The sequence below is a fragment of the Cucurbita maxima genome, unplaced genomic scaffold, assembly GCF_002738345.1.
Source record: "Cucurbita maxima cultivar Rimu unplaced genomic scaffold, Cmax_1.0 Cma_Scf00031, whole genome shotgun sequence".
In the NCBI taxonomy this organism is placed as follows: domain Eukaryota; kingdom Viridiplantae; phylum Streptophyta; class Magnoliopsida; order Cucurbitales; family Cucurbitaceae; genus Cucurbita; species Cucurbita maxima.
Window position 1 is genome coordinate 1,343,104 of NW_019272047.1, and position 20,392 is coordinate 1,363,495.

General features: G+C 36.0%; 3 protein-coding genes across 9 annotated transcripts; 2 read left to right on the forward strand and 1 right to left on the reverse strand.

Annotated features, from left to right (window-relative positions):
* Positions 1-289: 289 nt before the first annotated feature.
* Positions 290-7,675, reverse strand: LOC111466353 (2,4-dichlorophenol 6-monooxygenase). 2 transcript variants are annotated; one of them, XM_023110961.1, is made up of 11 exons: positions 7,404-7,675; positions 7,097-7,179; positions 6,874-7,009; positions 5,588-6,078; positions 5,469-5,516; positions 5,084-5,258; positions 3,909-4,021; positions 2,402-2,498; positions 2,044-2,263; positions 1,446-1,587; positions 290-851 (listed from the first exon to the last, which is right to left on the reverse strand). In XM_023110961.1, the coding sequence occupies exons 1-11, from the start codon at positions 7,606-7,608 to the stop codon at positions 453-455; spliced, it is 2,109 nt and encodes a 702-aa protein (XP_022966729.1). In that variant the 5' UTR covers positions 7,609-7,675; the 3' UTR covers positions 290-452. The 2 variants fall into 2 exon arrangements, with proteins under 2 accessions (XP_022966729.1, XP_022966730.1); XM_023110962.1 differs by having other exon boundaries at positions 5,588-6,017; positions 6,874-7,022; positions 7,404-7,421.
* Positions 7,676-9,048: 1,373 nt separating this feature from the next.
* Positions 9,049-11,914, forward strand: LOC111466557 (remorin-like). Its single transcript, XM_023111266.1, has 3 exons — positions 9,049-10,264; positions 11,449-11,530; positions 11,608-11,914. The coding sequence occupies exons 1-3, from the start codon at positions 9,540-9,542 to the stop codon at positions 11,815-11,817; spliced, it is 1,017 nt and encodes a 338-aa protein (XP_022967034.1). The 5' UTR covers positions 9,049-9,539; the 3' UTR covers positions 11,818-11,914.
* A 2,061-nt stretch (positions 11,915-13,975) lies between these two features.
* Positions 13,976-19,476, forward strand: LOC111466532 (cyclin-dependent kinase G-2-like). 6 transcript variants are annotated; one of them, XM_023111227.1, is made up of 9 exons: positions 13,976-16,144; positions 16,307-16,442; positions 16,555-16,643; positions 16,719-16,741; positions 16,821-16,932; positions 17,011-17,117; positions 17,200-17,827; positions 18,697-18,783; positions 18,848-19,476. In XM_023111227.1, the coding sequence occupies exons 1-5, from the start codon at positions 14,445-14,447 to the stop codon at positions 16,901-16,903; spliced, it is 2,031 nt and encodes a 676-aa protein (XP_022966995.1). In that variant the 5' UTR covers positions 13,976-14,444; the 3' UTR covers positions 16,904-16,932; positions 17,011-17,117; positions 17,200-17,827; positions 18,697-18,783; positions 18,848-19,476. The 6 variants fall into 6 exon arrangements, with proteins under 6 accessions (XP_022966995.1, XP_022966992.1, XP_022966991.1 ...); XM_023111224.1 differs by lacking the exon at positions 16,719-16,741 and having other exon boundaries at positions 17,200-17,568; positions 17,750-17,827; XM_023111223.1 differs by lacking the exon at positions 16,719-16,741 and having other exon boundaries at positions 17,200-17,375; positions 17,484-17,827.
* The last annotated feature ends 916 nt before the right edge of the window (positions 19,477-20,392 follow it).

Consider the following 20,392-nt stretch of genomic DNA (forward strand, 5'->3'; position numbering starts at 1 on the left):
TTTCGACTTGAAAATGTTGCAATTTGAATTAAATAGAAGAAACTTGACTAAACATGAAGGTACTCGAAGTGAAACAGCACCATCTTGTGCAACGCAACGGGAATTTGCCTTCTATTATTGGAAAAGAAAATGTACAGGTGACCATATATTCGTCCCCCAGAGTGCAATATGTGTGAGTGAGATTTCAAACATCTGAGCACATATTCATAATAATAGAACGTGTATGAACAAATATCAAATCTAATTCTTCTGTGAAAGTAAGAATCTTTATTTTGAAGTTGGAATGGTATAATGTTGAATTCCTCTGGAAGTACATTTCGTTCTGTAATGTGCCCCAAGTTCCCAATAAAATTATTCGCCAATGGCAAGTAATACTGCACTTCCTATATAGACTTAAAACCAATCACGTTGTGAGAGACAACAAAGTAATGCCTCATAAGAATAGAAAATCATCACTTCAACAGAGAAGTAAAAACTCTTCTCAGTTCTGTGTTTGGATCACCAGAAACACCAGACTTCACCCTCCAAGCAACATGCTCGTCGGGCCGAACTAGGATCGCTCCCTTGTCAGTCATCTGACAGACATCCCACCATGATGCTGTTGAAGTGGATGGTTGCCGAATTTCTTGAACATCAATGTAGTTCTCCCATGGTGCTAGTTCTTCCTTGCTGCTTGATTCAATCCTGGTTATATCAGCAGACCATAAAATGCATACCCTAACAGAAGTTTTGAATTCCTCTGCTACCATGAGAGCTGCACGAGCAAGACGGTAAAACTCCGGTAGTGGTGCTATTATGAGAAGGAATTCGACTTTATCTCCGGATACAAGATCAAGAGTAGAAATCACCTCCTGCATAAACCCATTTCCAGTTTAGTTGACCAAATGAGAAAACCACTCAACTATCTAGCAACAGCAATTGTCAAGCAATGCAGCAAAAACGACTCTTAAGAGGAGAGATCATTTAGTTCACTAAATGATGTTTGAAGCCAAGGGAAGGATGGAAATAAAGAAAATTCCTAAGTTAGAATTCCCCTAAAAACATTCGGTGACTATTCTTTTTGACAATAAATGATTGAATCGTTCATTTCGATATATAAAATTGATATATTTAAAAACGTTGTTAGCAAAAAAAACAAAGTAAATCAATAATATAAAAATGAATGCATACATTGAATACGATAAGATATAAGACGAGATTTGATCACGTCCTATACATTAAATCTTTCTGCTACAAGAAAATAATAAGGGACTATTTTTTAGAATCAAACCGGACTAAACTCTAACTTTCTTAGAACAATAGGGTCCAAATTTGTAATTTAACTGTTTTTTATATTTAGATGGCCATTTAGTATGCACGAAAGCTTCATTTAAGAAGACTGACTACAGTTGGTCAATTCTGATACAGAAGAAAGTATGAGGGGGAAATGGGAACGAACATCGTACCATACTGGCCAATGCCCTCACATTCATATGAGGCAGCTTTGATCCTGGGTCTGCAGAAGGGATGTACCTTCTCCGACGACCTGTAGGCTCTTCTCGACCACCAAGTTGATTATTGTCCGGAATAAGTGCCCCTTCAGAGTACCTAATTCCATGGATATGATTGAATTGAATATAATTAAGCCATCATTAAACCAGATGCCACACTGAAGGAGCTTTTCTTTCGTTTATAGTTCGATGCACCCGTTGCTAAACTAGGAAATGCTGGAGGGAAACGAACATCTAATGCTCCATCTTTTAACTATTTCATTTTTTGTTTTCCATTTTTGAAAATTGTGTATGTTTTCTCACCTTTACTAATGGTTTTCAAACTTAAAAGAAGGTTCGAATGATTAGCCAAATTCCAAAAACAAAAAAAAAAAAAAAAAAAAATTATAGCTTTCGAGTTTTGGATTGGATTTTGAAAATGATTTGAAAAGTACGTAATAAAAGAAAGAAACTCATAGTTGAAAATAGTGTTTACGACCTTCATTTTTAAAAGCCAAACGATTATCAAATGGGTAAAATTGGCTCATGCATTGAGTTTGAATATATGCTATACCTGAAACCAAGATCCTCTGCAGGGAACTGAAGTTGAAGGCTCTTCCCTTCATCAAATATGTGACTTAGTTTTGCAAGCCTTGAAGATCCAACCGGGTTTTTTTCATTCAGAAGAGTATCTGAGAGCTGCAAACGACCTATCTTAAAAATTCCATCCAGAACTGTTCTCTGTAGTGAGGATGATAAAACAGAACCAAGGCCATGGTTAACTGCTTGGTGCACTGCCAAGTTAAGGAAAAAGGAAGTTATTCTCTGTATTGAAAAAGGCTTAGATGCTACAACCAATATGGTAAAGATAAGTTGAGAGTGTTTTACAGAAGTGACATTAAAATTAGATGAAGATGAAGCTTTCTACTTACCAGAGTTTGCAATTTTTGGATCCAGACCTAGAGCCGCAGGTACTTCCATGGCTGCTTTGAAGTTCTTAACGCTAAGGGCTGTATTGAGTAGTGCTATCTGAATAGGAAGTGACAGTAGAGGTCAAGAATCAATTAGAGAACTTGTTGCTGAATTTTATTTAGGAAGCTGCCTGAGCTGACACGCTTCACGTTGGCACCGCCCAAGGAGAAACAAGAAAGACTATATGGCTTAAATGTATGTGTACAATCTCCAAACCCTACATTTGTAACAGCCCAAGCCCACAACTAGCAAATATTGTCCCTTTTTGACTTTTCCTTCAAGGACTTCCCCTCAAGGTTATAAAACACGTCTACTTGGAAGAGGTTTCCATACCCTTATGAGGAATGCTCTGTTCCCCTCTCCAACTAATCTCTAATGTGGGATCTCTCAACACTATTCTCAAATGACTTAATTGGAGTGAAGAGGACCACATATTTATACTAAAGTCCCAACTCCACAGTTGTTTGATTGAAATTGACTAAACTACTCAGATTTGTTGAGAAAATCAATCACGTGTCATCTTTGCATTGTGAAACATATTTCTTAAAAAACTGAGCCCACGGTAGGAGAAAGTTCCAACATATACGACCGAACCAAATTTGGCATGGCCGCCCATACTTGGACAGAATGCAATAACGTTTGCCTCAAGAGCAATCTGAAGCTGGTGATGATCTCTCTGTTAGGTGTAAGAAGTTACTTTTATAGGTGAAATTTTCGAAGTATCAATAGCCAATGATGCCACAAGGAGGAATCGAGACCATTACTTACTCATATAACTCAACACAACAGGATGAGCACACTTGTCTCAGCAAAGAATGTTGTTCAAGAGCATGGTGGGATGAGAACACCAAGTTAGACTAGGTACGGGCTCATCCTCAGCAAAGCATAAATGGATGAGCACACATGCGGCCATGCCAATAAGGCAGGTGACATCCATAGAACAGTATAATACCGTCAGCATACTAAGCTTCACCAAATAGGCATGCGTCCCGGCGAATAGTAAAAGAAGATAAGCAAAACAAGCTTGATAAAGTTAGAGCTCATCGCATATGTGGTGCTCCCTGTACCCAAGTGAGGAGCTTAATAGGCTCTCCTTTAAAGCATGAGTTTAGCTCGATGATGAAATGTGTCTTCAACACGAGTAATGATTGCCAATAGCTACAAGTACCATCACTACCCTTCTTTAAATAGGGGGTTGGATGAACATGATTGAGGTACACTTCCTTTCTACTACTCAGATATGACAACTCAAGTTTTGATCTAACTTGAATACTAAAGGTTGTTTGAGAGACACCATTTTGGTGTTTAAATTTTCTCTTGTAAAGGTATTTTATGGTCGTTCTCATCTTTCCTTTAGCATTCGTGTTTGTAACAGCCAAGCAGTGCAACGTGGACAATATTTTACTCAGGCAACTTTCCAACCAAAATTCAATCACAGAAAAAGAGTAAAAACGATTATAAGATTACCGGCTTCCTCTCCATTTCATAAGTATTCAATATTGAAGGTGATGCAATATCCTGCAGCACTGCAGCTAATTTCCAGGCAAGATTATGAACGTCTTGAATTCCAGTATTCATTCCTGCATCAATCATACATCAACATCATAACATGCATGAAAACGTTCTGAGTTTTGGTTTTCATTACGTTTTTTAAATCAATAAAAAATACATTAAAAAAATATGTGCATTTGACTTTCTCTTTTCTTTTATTTGACTGATCTTGATTCAGTCTATGAAGCTTGGACACTCTATTTTGAGCATAATGTTGGTACTAAGTATCAAACAAGAGCAACTTACACGCATGTCAAGCACATTTGGAGAGTGATTATTATCTTTTTAAATTTCTAAAACATTCAAGACACATTGAGAAACACCGTATGACTGAAACATAGTGTAGAGAAGACAGATTTTTTTTTTTTTTTTTTTTAAAAAAAAAAAAGATAAAGAAAATTTACATCAAAAACTGAGAAATAAATAAGAACTAATAAATTGAAGAGAACAAATAGATTTCACCTTACAAAATCCAATGAGATGGGGAGAGGAGATAGGAGACCAATGTTGGAGATACAAGCCTTTTTGTTCAAAAGACTTGAGCATACTTCACTGTTAGAAAATCTTATGTCCTCGGAGAGATCTTTAGTTTACTTTGTAATTATCAATTTTTATTCATAAAATGAATGGATGAAGATACATTACATGTATATAATCCCAAATCTTTACGTAAACAAATTTTTCAAAAATAATTTTTGGACGTCCCAACATTTTCTGTTAATTTTTTAACGAAATTATGTGGTCAAAGTGTTCAAGTTCTAAGCATGACACAGATTCTTCAATTTTGTTTTGGAACTTTTCATAGACAATTTATATTTAAAATTTAATCTCTGATCATTTTAGAAGAACAAGCTATCTGTCCCCAGCTAATACAATAAGAAAAATTGAAACTAATTCCACGTCAGAAACAGACAATAAGACTAGTCTGCCATATATATGTGTGTGTTTTGATATTTATGACAATTAACTTGAACTGTCTATTTTTATAAATTAACCAAGATAATATTAACAATGGAAATGATAATCCAAAACAACGGATAGCATTATAAATCATTACAAACAGTCTTATAGCATAAAACATTAATACTAACCAAAACCACCAGCTGGAGGAAATCGATGAGCAGCATCACCAGCAAGTAATACACGATTTTGACAGGCTATGAACTTCTCAGCGACTTCAGCATGCATAATCCAAGGTTTTACATCTTGCACGTCTACGTCACAGAGGTTTAGACCAACCAAATTGAAGATAATCTCCTCACACATCTACAAGAAATTGAATCCATGTACTTTAAAAAGAAAATATGATCTGCATTTATACATACTACTTTTGCAGGTTAATCGTTTGAAAATGCAATCATATATAATGGGATATGCAATGTAACTTGAATAGCATATCTCACTCGCTAGAACTGAATCCAACATTTTTTTTTTCATATTCAACATACTCAGCACAAAGATGGTGGATAAAATTACCTTAGGACAGAAATCTTCAATGTTCTGTTGAGGAGGATAGAATGGTACCTACAGGATAACAAATAATAGCTTAAGTCTAAGATGCACATGAGTAAGCATTATCAAGATGATGGCAATACCTGCAATATGAATTCCCCTTGCTTGAGATCATGAGCAACAAGAACCCCTATAGCTTCAATGTTAAAGATGAAATATAGCATACCAGGCCTCTCAGTTAGCAGATATTCACCAAGCTCTCTACTAAAAAAATGGATGCTTACAAGCTTTTGTAAGTTTTTTTCACCCTTCATTTCTATGCCTACAAGCCTCCGGACAGTACTTCCAGCACCGTCTGCACCAACAAGGATATTACTGCATATATTCCTCCTCTCGATATGCTTCCCTTCCTTGAGATAAGATGCAGTCATGGTCACAGCGTCATCAGTGACACCAATAGAAACACACTCATGCCCCATAAGTATTTGCTTTTCTCTAACTATACAGGGGCCCTCCGAGCTATCTGGTGAACAGACTTGAAACCCAAGATTCTGAAGTTGCTTAAGTAGTAACCTGTTTAATTTGTATTGGGAGAAATGTGCAACAGAAACCGGGCTGATAATGTGCTCAAAATCTGTTTTTGATTAAAATAATAATAATAATAAATAAATAAATAAAAAGAACCAAAAAGTTATTCAACAATATCACAAACATTTAAGCTCCCCCCCGTTTTACATGAGTTTTTGCGTGCCTTTGATTGTGGCTCATGCTATTGAGAAAGAGTCTCTTCATTACTACCATAGGCAGAAGTTCTTTAAAAAAGGAGAAGATACTTTGAATTCAGTTTGTTAGCAGCCTTATACGAACCCAAGTCCCATGCCTGATACTTCTAGTACTAAACTAGCTATTTATGATGAGAAATTAGCACTAAACAGGAAAGCCTTCCAATGAGGCTAACAATTGTTGAAGCCTTTAGTGCGCACATGTCCAACATGATTAAAGAACCCAATTCCCTTGCCTGATACTTCTAGTAGATACAATTTTACATCTACACTAGCTATTTACGATGACAAGTTAGCACTAAATAGGAAAGTCTAAATCCAATGAGTCTAAAAACTGCCGAAGTCTTTAGCGCATGTGTCCAACAAGATTACATAACCCTCTTCTCTTCTGAAATCACTACAGAACTCATTTGCATAGAGGCAGGAAAAATCATTATTGCCACATCCATAAGAAGGATCATTATAAAGCCAAACTATCAAACTAACTATAAAACATTGAATAGAGTGTCTTAATGGTAACTTTTGTATAAAGTATCAGATTGTACAAATAGCAGTGAAATTATTAATTGAGCCATAAAGTTTATTTGAATTACTATCACAGTGTTCTAACAGTCATGCAAGTGAAGTAACCGCGAACTTAGTCATACCTTGAGGTTGCATATGGTCCACAGATCCGAGAATTGTACCCTTCAGTGAAGTACAATATAAGAACTTTCTCCATGAATCTACAGGCGGTTGGCATAATTGTATCTCCTCTGCTAGTCCATCCAATTTTCGAAATACCTATCAATCAATTCTGCATAAACACATTACTTCGAATCTTTAACTCATACATCAAGTGGCATCTTCATAAATAGAAATTCAATCAACCTCCATTGATCTGTTATTTATGAAGTGAGCTTGCGGATGATTAGAAAAACTTGTGTTCTTCTCCAAAATTGCACACTTGACCCCTACAAGAAATTAGCATAAAAATTATTATAGAACTATCTATATAATAGCATTTCTAATACCAACTTGAATTTTCATTTCGTTTCCACTTCCAGTGAACCACAATGAATTTATCCTCGTTTTATTTTCACAGAATAACAGAGCAAACACAAATTAGTAAAATGTAAATTGTAAGAATCCCAATTTCTTTCATCATCGAGAAAAACAAGGAAAGGACTAGAAATACCTAATTTCGTGAGAAGAATAGCAAGGACGAGGCCTACAGGTCCTGCACCGACAATTAAAACCGGAACCGCAGTTTCTTCGCCGCCATGGAAAAGCTTGGAATTTGATAAGCCTCTGCTCTGAACGTACCCAAGTGGTATTGCTCGAAGTGAGGCATTAAATCTCCGGAGGCCATTAAACCTCTTGAAAAACCCTAAAAACCCCATGGCTGTAACAGAGAATAAGCTCAGAAGATCGCCATCGACGTTCAAGCAATTAACAGTCACGCAAAAAAGTTGCTTTATGTTGTAGTTCTTCAACGACAAGTCGTTCGAATCCGTTTAGAGGACTGTGTCCGATCCAATGCTTATTTGGGCTTTTCGTTTCTGACAAGGCCCAGTACCAATATGGCCCATTTATAGCCCGGCCCAATTTCCCTTGATTGCAAATCGAATTAGATAATAACACGATCCACGTGGCGCTACTTGATTCGTTGATATTCTCGTCTTTGACATCGCTTTTTCAGCCAAAGATCTCGTCAAATAATAATTTAATAATTACTTAATCCAAAAAGAAATGTACGGTTCAGATCTCATAAATTTGGCCCACATTGCCACGTGAAAAGGTCCCCACCACCTCATTATAAAATCTCAGCTCTTCTGGGTAACTGACACGTTTCCCAGCCTCTGCCGTCCACGTGTCCACGGTAATCCCAATCTTCTGCTCCGTTACGACAACCGTCTTTCAATTCAATATTCATACAAAAGGTTTAGAAGACTAGAGATCCCAATTCAACTTTTATTTTGTAATCGTTCAATCTCACAATTCACTCTCTTCGGTCTTGACGTCCTCGGCGTCATATCGTTTCCATGTCGGCTTTGATACCATTTGTAATAGCTTAATGTCACATTGTTCTCGTGTCGGCTTTGATACAATTTGTAACAGCTCAAGCTCACCAGTGGAAGACTAGTGTCATCATGCCCACTGCCCCTAATGTCCAACTCTTGTATCATTCGTGTCAGTTTTGATACCATTTGTAATAGCTCAAGCCCACTAGTGGAAGTCCAGTGTTCTTGCTTGCACACCACCTCCAATGTCTGACTCTTATACCATGTCCTTGCAGGCACACCGACCTGCTGTCTAGGTCTAATACCATTCATAACAGCTCAAGCCCACCAGTAGCAGATATTGTTCTCTTTGACCCATTACGTATCACAGTTAGCCCCACGTTTTTAAAACGCATACTCCATACCCTTGTAAAAAATGTTTTGTTTCCCTCTCCAACCTGTTAGACGAACACGACTCTCCACAATGGTATGATATTGTCCACTTTGAGCATAAGCTCTCATGCTTTGCTTTAGGCTTCCCCAAAAGGTCTCATACAATGAAGAGTGTATTCTTAGATTATAAACTCATGACTATTCCCTAAATTAATTAATGTGTGACACTTTCATCTAACACAATCGACCTGAGATCTATTGATATTACTGTGAAAGTTAATAAATTTTAACGATTGTGATATACATTAATAATGCATTGTGACATGTGAATGTTTGACGTGCATGATAGATAAGTCTAATCGTATTAGATAATTAGAAAAAAAATGAGCAACCCGACATTATGAATCCTATTCAAGTCATTCAGATTAGGGATCCAAACTTCAATATCAAATCAACAAGATTCCAATTCCCATCAAAATATTTGATTATTTAATGTTTTTTTAACCATATCTTCAAAGTAATTGGTCGGAATTAGGCGTCGATCTATGCATTTATTTTTATAATTCCTCCAATGGGGATCTCAAAACTCCATTTTCATCTTCACCTCAGCAACTTCCCAAACTTCAATGGTTGTTCTCAAATAGCTCTTTCCATTTGCTTTCTTTAGCCATACAAGCTCACATGACATTCTTGCCATTTGAAGCTTTACTCCATTAATGAAGCTTCAAATTTCACTTCCTTTTCTGTATCTAATGCTCTGCCCTTTTACTCTGTTTCATTAGTCCTCAAAGTTCACTTCACTTGGATCTCAAAGCAGAGATCCATGGCGGACGACAACTTGGATCTAAGCAATAGATCTGAACCTGTGCAGATTTTGTGTTCTTACCTTTGATGTTCATTGTTCTTCAGAAGATTAGTAGATTAGAAGAAGCTTAACAATGAGGCCGGTGGAGGATAAAGGCTGCTATAATCACGAGCCAATAAAACCGCACCGAGGTTCACATCATCGCACAGCGTTAGGAAAACCAACGCCATCGAAATGGGACGATGCGCAGAAATGGATTGTAGGATTTTCGAAAGGCGGAGAAAAAAATCAATCGAAAACCGCACCGAGAAACTCGAACGCAGACGATTTGAGGCTTATAGCTTATGTACCACAAAAAGAGCAGGATTACTCGAGCAACGACGACGAAGAACAACAACAAAATGAGAATCAATTTGAAGCAGAGACGAAGAATGTCGATTGTCGCGATTCAATTTTGCGAATCGAGAAACAGATAGAGAATCCAGCGGCGGCTGTTAGGTCAATATGCGTGAGGGATACGGGAACGGAGATGACTCCGATTGCTAGCCAAGAGCCTTCCAGAACGGCGACGCCGATTCGAGGCACGACGGCGACGGCGACCGCGCGAAGCCCTATGTCGTCTGGATCGTTGACTCCGGCGATGTTCGATCGGGCGAAGCAAGGTACTGAAAGGTTTCAGCCGAGGATTCAGTCCAGTGATGTCGGAGTAGAATCGAACGCGATTCAGAGTGGTGAAGAATCAAATGGCGGAAGAGTTGGTGAGGAAAATCGGGATTCTGATCAAGCGAAGAAGATGAACTCGCTAGAAACTAGGGCAATGGCTTGGGACGAAGCCGAACGAGCCAAATACATGGCTAGGTAATCTCTTTGCTTTGCACACATTTCTTTTCGCCCATAAAATTTTAGATCGCATTGGAATAAAAATTAAGCTATAAGGGTCCCTTTGACTATTTTACCCCTTCTAATCTAGAGTTATTTAGCTTCATATTCTCTTTTATTCCGTGCAATACGGTCATATTACTTACTCTTCTTACATTCCTTCCTAATATTTCCATATTTCCATATTTCCATCAATCTACTGCTATTTTTTTTCCGGTATTCTCCTCCATCCATGTGACATGATCTTATTTTTTCCTATATCCCTTCCCAGTATTCTCCTCCATCTACTGTGACACGATCATATTTTTCCTATATCTCTTCTCGGTATTTCTCATCCATCCGCTGTGACATGATCATATTTTCCCTATATCCTTTTCGATATTCCCCTCCATCCACTGCGCCACGATCATATTTTTCCTATATTCCTTCCCGGTATTCCCCTCCATCCACTGTGACCGATCATATGTTCCCTATATTCCTTCCCGATATTCCTCTCTATCCACTGTGACATGGTCATTTTCCCTATATCCCTTCCTGGTATTCTCCTCCATCCATTGTGACATGATCATAATTTCCCTATATCCCTTCTCGGTATTCCCCTCCATCCACTGTGACATGATCATATTTTCTCTATATCATTCCCGGTATTTCCCTCCATCCACAATGACACGATCATATTTTTCCTATATCCCTTTTCGGTATTTCCCTCCATCCATTGTGACATTATCAAATTTTCCCTATATCCCTTCCCGACAATTCCCCTTCTCCACTGCGACATGATCATTATCCCTACAACCCTTCTTGGTATTCCCTCCATATCCTATGACATGATCATATTACTAACTTCTTGCTTCCAAGAGTGAAAACTATCCCACAGACCAACAACATCATTTCAACATGGTTTTTCCTTCCGCACATGTTTCTTTGAAAATTCTCTAAAAGGCCACCCAACATATGATTACTCTAAACAAAACATGTTTAACTACATACGACTGAGACTAAGCTACTGAAAAGGAAGGTGCTCTTTGTTAGCATAGACTTAATTTTAGTTCATTCATGTACCTCGCATTTATTCGTGTCACGTTATTTGACATGATTAACATTTTAAAATTTACCACCCTTGCATTTTTCAATTTTGTGTACAATAAATCCAATAATCATAGATTTAAGCGGGAAGAAGTGAAGATAGAAGCGTGGGAAAACAAAGAGAAGCGAAAAGCAGAGACGGAGATGAGAAAAATAGAGGTAACTAAGTTCATAACCCATTAGAACGTAGAATAAAAGGTTCGAACTCAATTGAATCCATACGATTTTTGGATCAGGTGAAAGCGGAGAGAATGAAGAGTCGGGCGCAGGAGAAGATGGCGAAAAAGCTTGCGGCAGCGACGAGAATGGCGGAAGAGAGGCGAGCAAATGCAGAGGCGAAGCTGAACGAGAAAGCAGTAAAGACATGGGAGAAATCTGATTATGTAAAGAGGACTGGCCATTTGCCTTCTTCCTTCTCCTTCAAGCTGCCTTCTATCTGCTGGTAATACTCACCTCCTTCTTTATTTTATATGCTAATGTTTTAATTTTTAATTTTTTTTTTAAGATTTTATGTGGAATTTTATGTATGTTTATAGCCTTTAAACTCTTTATCCTATTTTCTAAAATTTAATTATTTATACTCGAATTATAACAATTTTTAGGTTAATTAAGTTTCGTTCATAGTATTATTATAAGACGTTACAAAAACTATTACCATACGAGATGATAAGATAGAACAATATTTATAGTAGACATTATACAATCTATTCTTAGAATATTTAAATCCTGTTCTAAAATACTTAAATCATTTTATTAGATTTATATAATATTTAATTTGATAATGGTATGAATTCTGCCTAATTAAATATGGATAAATATTAAATTTAAATTTAAATTTTTTATTTGATCTAAAAGAAAATATGCTACTTAATAAAAAATGCATTTAATTAGAAAATATTTTGTTTGAAATGTTCCAATAATTTATTTTTTTTAAGAAATTTAAAAATTTTGGACTCTATTTTGTTTAAAAAACACCTCTGTTTGTGAAAGTTTTAAAAATAATAAATATTTCAAGATTTTTTTTTTTTTGAAAAGTTTTATTAATATTTTAAAAATTTTTAAGAGTAATATTAAAAAGTTTAATATGATTTATGAGATGGAAATAGAAAATTTTAATTTAGAAGACTATTTTGAATTTTTTTTTTCAATAAGGATTAATAGTATTAAATTATTTTATAAATATTTTTTTAAAATAGTATAAGTGGATTTTTTTCACCTAATATTATAGATAAAAACTTATAATCGATGGTGAGAATATATTAATACATATACATTATAATTACAATGTTAAAAGTTTGAATTTTTGAACGGTTAAGTTTTTTTGGTCAGTAAATTTAACGTCAATAATTTAATTATCAACCTCATGTAAATTATAAACTTGTCTGAAGTAATATACTATGTTTGAATCTTTATTCTCGTTCATAATAATGGTAAAACTCGATTTAATTCTTTTGTTGTGTTTTTTTTTTAATTTAACAATATTATTAAAAAAAGTTCCAATTTTTACTCATATTTAACACTTTTTAATTATATTTTACAAATTTTTTATCTAACAAGAATATTAAAAATGGGTCAGAAATATTATATCTCAAATAAATTTGCTAAATCATCCATTTTGTTTTATTTAAATATGATTTTTTCCAATAATTTATTAGGAGTGAAATTGAACTAAAATCGAAAAAAAAAAAAATCATATACACAAATAAAGTAAATGAGTCTAAACAGCAGACCTAAACTAGTAGAATAAGAACGGTACAATCAAGCTCGATCAAACCCAAGTTTTAGGCTGTTTTTAGTTTGACTCGTACGATCTAGTTTCTACATATTCTAACCTGTTCGAATATTAGAGCTCGTTCAACACTGGCTAAATTTTATTTTTTTATTTTGTAGGGGAAGTAATTTTTTTATTTTAGATTTACTAAATTTTTTTTATCATGTCCTATTATTAAAATGAGAAATGTTAAATCCCAATTATTGAGTAACTATCTTTACTTATATTAAGAAAATGATGGAGTGATTTTATAAATAAATTTAGGAAAATGATTTAAAATTTTAGGAATAAATTTAGTATATTTATGTTAAGAAAATGATGGAGTATTTTTATCAATAAATTTAGGAAAATAATTTAAAAATGTTAAGAATAAATTTAGAAAAATGATTTAATAGATGATACTGCTGATATCTTCCGTTCAACAAAAAAAAAAAAAAAAGGAAAAAATAAATATTTTGAGAGGTTTTGATTTTTAATTACAAAAATTAAAAGAATTTATATAAGGATAAATAATTTACGAAAGATCCAAAAATAAATAATACATATTCAATAAACTATTAATTTTTATTTATGAAAATAGAATCTAATTTTAAACGTCTAATAATAAATAATATATTTTATCTTAAAAATAATAAATTAGTTTAGATATTTTTTAATTTTTAAAATTATTTTTAGGATATAAACCTCGTATATACCGTAAAATCAAATATTGAGTTAATTATAAATAATTAAATTAAATTTTAACTCAATAAAAATGGTAAAAATAAAAAAATAATTTAAAACTAATTTTATTTAAAATAATTGAATTTAGGAGAGGCGTCGTATAATCGATGTCCACTACGTGTATACTCCAAATCGCAAACTTTCCTTATTCCTCATTCCGTGTTCGTGGTTGTTTCGTCTCGATTGACTAGGGTTCTTAAACTCGCATCCGGGGCTTTTCTTCGATTGATATTGCTGTTTGTCTGATACTAGTTTCCGGATTGGGGTTGAAGCTCGTATTGAATTGCGTTTTAGGGTTGCTATTTAGTTTGCGCAATCGATTTCAAGGGTATATTTCTCAACTTCGAATTGCTCTTCGACTTTTCCGTTTCTACCACGAGATTCGTTGAAAATTTGACGAGTCTTTTGTGGATTTTACTTCTTTTTTTGTTCACTTCGCGATTCTATTCGCGATCTGAATTTTTTTGGATTTAGGGTTTCGACTTGTATTTATTTGGCCGATTTCCGAATATTTTTATTGTAATAATTTGGGATTTAGGGTTTTCTTTGGGAATTATTGGGGTAGGGTTTGGGATTTCGATGGCAGCGGGGAGGATGGGGGGTTATCGCGACTATGATATGAAGGACCGAGATTCCGGTTTTGATGTGAGTGCGAAGGAAGAGTATGAACGGGGGCGGGGGCGTAACCGTGAAAGCAATAAGAGTCGAGGTTGGGATGCTAGGGATAGAATTAGGGTCAGGCCGAAGGAGATCAAGGAGAGGGAATTAGGTAATGGTAGTGTACGTTCTTCAAGTAGAAGCGACTCTGGCAGCAGCGGTGGGCCTCATGGAATCAATCAAAGTGTTTTTCTTGTCAGGGCAATGGATAGGGAGCCGGGTGAGTTATCCAGTGAGAGTGGATCTGATGATGCCACCGATTCTGGATTGCAATTTAAGAATAGCGAGGCAGCAAAGGTGGCGGAGAATGGAATTCGTTCTCCATCTGAGAAGAAGAGAAAGTTCTCACCGATAGTTTGGGACAGAGACGTTAAGGAAGAGACTGTTTCCCTAAGAAATAAGGTCGCCAAGGCTGTGACAGATTCATCTCTGCCGCTTCCTAAGGAGCAGCGGCAATCTCCTAATGTGGTATTGGATACTCTTGATACCGTACCCACTGTCAGAACTATTGATCACGAGTATGTGCAACCTTCTTCACTTGCTGAATCTTCTGTTGCTCTTGGATCAGATGAGTTTTCCGATAGTGGTTCACCAATGATGCCATCTTCTGCTTCAATTAGGAAACCATTGGAGAGTGATCTTGAAGCAGAAAATCTTGGGGATGATGATTATGTCCCCACAAGAGGCATTTCATCCTCTAGATGGGCTGCTGGAAATAACTCTCCCGGTGATGAAGGTGAGATTTTAGACAAGGAAATTCCTAAAAGGAGGAAGACAACACCAATTTCTGAGTCCTTGGAGGGCATTCGACTTCAAAGGAAATCATTAACTCCAGAGATTGGGGAGGTGATGAGACATGGCTCTGAAGCAGGGACAAGATCATCTGAATCGACAGAACATGGTGATCGGTCTCGATCATCTAGTGGGAATCATTACCATGGTAATGATTTTGAGAAGTTTGAAGGCACAGAGCTAGGTGATGAAATTCATAGATCAGATACTAGCAGTAGCCGGTTAGATAATGATTCTGAGGATGAGACAGAATCTCCCGAGGAGGCAGAGCTCAGTGGCCCTCCCCCCCGAAATGTAAATATGCTTCAGGGCTGTAGAAGTGTTGATGAATTTGAAAGATTGAACAAGATTGATGAAGGAACTTACGGTGTTGTATATAGAGCCAAAGACAAAAAGTCAGGGGAAATAGTTGCGTTGAAGAAAGTAAAAATGGAAAAGGAGCGAGAAGGTTTTCCAATGACTTCTTTGAGAGAAATAAACATTCTCCTTTCTTTTCATCACCCTTCAATTGTTGATGTAAAAGAAGTGGTGGTGGGCAGTAGCCTTGATAGCATTTTTATGGTAATGGAATACATGGAGCATGATCTAAAAGCACTAATGGAGACAATGAAGCAGCCATTTAGTCAAAGTGAAGTCAAATGTCTGATGCTACAGTTATTGGAGGGTGTTAAATATCTTCATGATAATTGGGTGCTTCATAGGGACTTAAAAACATCAAATTTACTCTTGAATAATCAGGGAGAGTTGAAGATCTGTGATTTTGGATTAGCTCGACAGTATGGGAGCCCTTTGAAAACATATACGCATTTGGTTGTTACTCTTTGGTACAGGTATGTTTTATCCATGTCTATTTCTAATGTCCACTCTCTTATATTATCTTTTATACTATTGGAGGCATTAATTTGCCCGATGATTTTGTTGAAGATGCATGCCACGAGTCTAGATGAAATCTATGTTTTTTTAAAATTTCTTTTTTTCATGCATGTTGTCAGGGCACCTGAGCTTCTTTTGGGAACAAGACAGTATTCGACAGCCATTGATATGTGGTCATTGGGTTGTATTATGGCTGAATTATTATCAAAGCAACCACTGTTTAATGGAAAAACAGAAGTTGATCAACTTGACAAGGTAAACTAATTAATTACATTAGAGTGTGCAGATTCTAGTTGATTGGCATTTATTAATTGTTATGTTCAATGTTATTGTGTGCATGCTCATGCCCTTACCTTGAACATTGCAGATATTCCGAATGCTAGGCACACCAAATGAAACAATTTGGCCTGGATTTTCCAATCTTCCAGGAGTTCGGGTCAACTTTGTTAAGCACCAGTAAGTATTGTTGATGTCACTGAATCCGAGTATAACAATCGCATTTTTTCTTATTTTTTCCCACTGTTTTCCCAGGCTTCCAGCTTTGGGTGATTCTGGTCTGGCTATCTGGCCTCATTTGGTGACCTTCCAGTTAACTTTCATAGCACGTTTTAACTGCTGACATGTTTCTTTCAGGTACAACTTACTGCGTAAGAAATTTCCTGCAACATCATTCACGGGTTCGCCAGTTCTTTCTGATTCAGGATTTGATTTGTTGAACAAACTACTAACTTATGATCCTGAGAAGGTAAATATATGATCAATTCCTTTTGATTTCCTCATTCACTTTCATGATTGCCTACTGATATTTGTTTTCTTACTGCAGAGAATTACAGCTGAGGCCGCTCTTAATCACGAATGGTTCTCAGAAGTTCCTCTTCCAAAGTCTAAAGCATTCATGCCTACTTTTCCTGCTCAGCATGCTCAGGACAGGTATGACAGCTGTTAGACTTATGAGTTTGTGGTTTAACTTTTATTGAAACTTAATATTAACAATAGCATGATACCTATGTAGGCGTTTCCGGAGAGTAATGAAGAGTCCAGACCCCTTAGAAGAGCAGCGCAGAAAGGAGTTGCAGCAAGGAGAATTGGGAACATCTGGCTTGTTTGGCTGAGAGGGGATCTGGTAATTTGACCGAGGTTGCCCTGAAGTTATTTTTTTAATAACTCTGACTATTGGACCTGATTGAGGTGAGGGAAGAAGGCTGTGAATCTTGTTTGACAGATTACTAGTGCTCTTTTAGCACGACATTCATGGATATTTGGTTCAAGATATGTATTTTTTTTGCTTCTTTGAAGAAGATATATTGCAGCTTGACGTCTATTCTTCTCCTCTGGTCATCATATAGAAAATGCTTCAGTGAGACACGGCTTGCATTGCGAGGTGTGGAACATTGTTGTTTTCTTGCTAAAGTCAGTTTCAGCAGAAACTAATTGTGTAACATATTTTTATTGAAAATTAGGCTATTGGCCATAAATTTCGTTTATAATATTAGATCACCTTGGATTTACTGCCTACCTGGTTCAAATATATCTCCTTTTAATATTTGAATTGTGTTTGCAAGAGATGGTTGGTGGGAAGGGGAGGGCGGTCTTTGCTTCTCGTTGGCGAAGAATATGACAGTAACGGTAGTTTTTCAAAGGTAATTAATTAATTGCAAAATTCTTCAGGATCAGGAGCATGTTTTGAAGCTTTTTATATCAGTATCTTGGTTGTGTGCATGTTTTTTGAAAATTCAACTTGAAGTGTTCGTTGTATTTATTACAGTGCTTACCTAATAGTTTGGCCTACCAAATATGCTTTTATTTATAAGCCTGATTTATCTTGTTCCTTTAACCCCATTATTTCAAGTTCTCCAAAATTCTAGATGGAAGTTAATTCACCTTAGAGGTTTATTTTCTTACAAAAGTTTTTTATTTGGGTTCTATAATTAGGACTGTGGATAGGTTTTTTTACAAGACTTAATATTATGGGCTTCTTCCTTAAAAATGTAATCAGTGTTTGGTTGTTGGTGATTTAAGTGACTACTTCTTTGGGTATAATTTAGTTCCAATCACTGCTGGTGCTGATGGATGCAAAGTTCCATATTAAAAGAAGACATCGCGAATTATGTATTATCTGGGAGCACCAAGCTTCCCCTCATGTTTCTGTCTCCATAATATTTACCTAAAGTTAGCAGTCCTTATTACTTGAATTTCTAAACTCATTATTTTCTTTTATTCAAGAAATAGATTTCCTTCTATTTGATCTATATGCGCGTTGGTGTTGCATGCTGCCACTTGATGTAATTATTATTTCTTTTTTGGTGACATGGGTAGAACGAGCTGCAAATTCTTTTTTTGGCTATTGAAAGAAAGAATAAGTATGCATTAGCTTGTTCAGCAGTTCCATCACTCTTCAATGGAATGTATAAAATGGATCGACTTTTATCACTTATTATTCTCTTTTAATTGGTTTGAAAGGTTCAATCTCTTGTGATTCCCCGTGATTTTTCTGCAAATGTCACTGCAGTATCAAAGCTAGCAGGTTGAGGAGCTTACCTTCATTGCTCTGGAAGTTATGAAGTTATTAACTTAGTTGTTGATTCACCCACTTGAGGTACTATATGACAACTTTGTTTTTGTTTGCATTTTTTCAAGTTCCTAAATCATTTACTCGACAGCTTTCTTCTTGGAAGTGCTGTTTGGAAACGCTCTATACACCGAAAAGTGTATAAGTGTACTATCGAGCTTGGCGGAGATTGAGTGAGAATCTTCTAACCCTTAGCTATTAGTGTCAACCATACTATGCATCTGATCTTCTTTTCCAAATGCATTTTGCGTTCATTCAACCTGATACTTATTTGATGTTTGGTTTTCTTTCAAGTGTGTTTACTGTTGGTTGCTAACTTACCAGTATTCACGTGTCGGTTTATGGTTACAACTTCAATGTTATTTTTAAAACGTATGGTGAAATCGTTCTATTGTCTGATGTCGTGGGTTGAAAACTGGTTTTAGACCTGGCACAGTGGTGTAAGAATGAAATAAACTGTGTAGTGATGGAATTTGAGTGGGGAAAGTGAATTGTTTGTTACGGTATATATTGAGTTTGATCTGATGCATTAGACTAATAGGTTGATACTGGTTGGTTTATAGGGAATTTGTTTGTTGTCATGCTAGGGAATATCATAGGGTCTTCTCGACCCGTTCATTTACATCGAATCTTGATTGTTGATGTCATGTTAGGCAGGGAACTTGTTTGGAACAAAATCACTCGGCTAATAAAGTCATGACCCTATGTACCATTGTATTATTTGTTGATTTATATCCGGGTCTGACAAGTTATTCATGGCACCTCGAGTCCATTGCCGAGGCGTTTTTTGGTCATGGTTGAATAATTGAATAATTGAATAATTTGTCGAGTTTCAGAATAGTTGTTTTTCTGAACATTAGATTACGGTATCTTATTCTATTTACGTCCTTTTACATCTATCTATCGATTCCGTAAGTTATTGTATTTGATAATGTTTATGATAATGTTTATGAATGACAGTATTTGGGTGCTCTCTTTTCTGAGAAGATGTTGAAGGTAGATGATAGACTGGGAGTATATTCATGCATTTTCAAAACGGGTCCATTTTATGTCAAGAAAAAAAGAAATTATATATTTATAATATTAGATTTATGATTGTTGAAATATAAAACAAAAAATCCAACAATTAAAAGCTTTCATTTCATTGCATGTCAAGTTTTGTCAACTTCCTTGTGTTCCCCACAGCTTCAACTCTCTTGTTTAGACCATTCATGGCATACATGGCCTTGACTCCCGCGTTAAGACTCGCCTGTGCCACACAACAAAGTAAAATGTTAGTTTATTTTGTTGTCTCGTGAGAATAGTGGAAATTCTTCATTCAAACCCTATGCTGAGTTCTCTTGCTATCGTGTTTTCTGTCGCACAATCCAAACGTCGTGCTGAGAGAGATAATAGGGATTTATCAGTTCGGGTGTAGGAATGCTCGCATTTGGATCGCCCATGTTCGCCCATGCAATTGTACCACCTTTAATCACCTTTTCTGGTTTTGCCCCAAAAAAGGATGGCTTCCATAGAACAAGATCAGCTAACTTTCCTACCTGTAGGATGGATAGGACAATCATTGATGCAAAAAAGCAACCAAAGGAGCAAACTAGTTTTAATCGATATGACCTTCAAAGTTTCTAGAGTATAAATT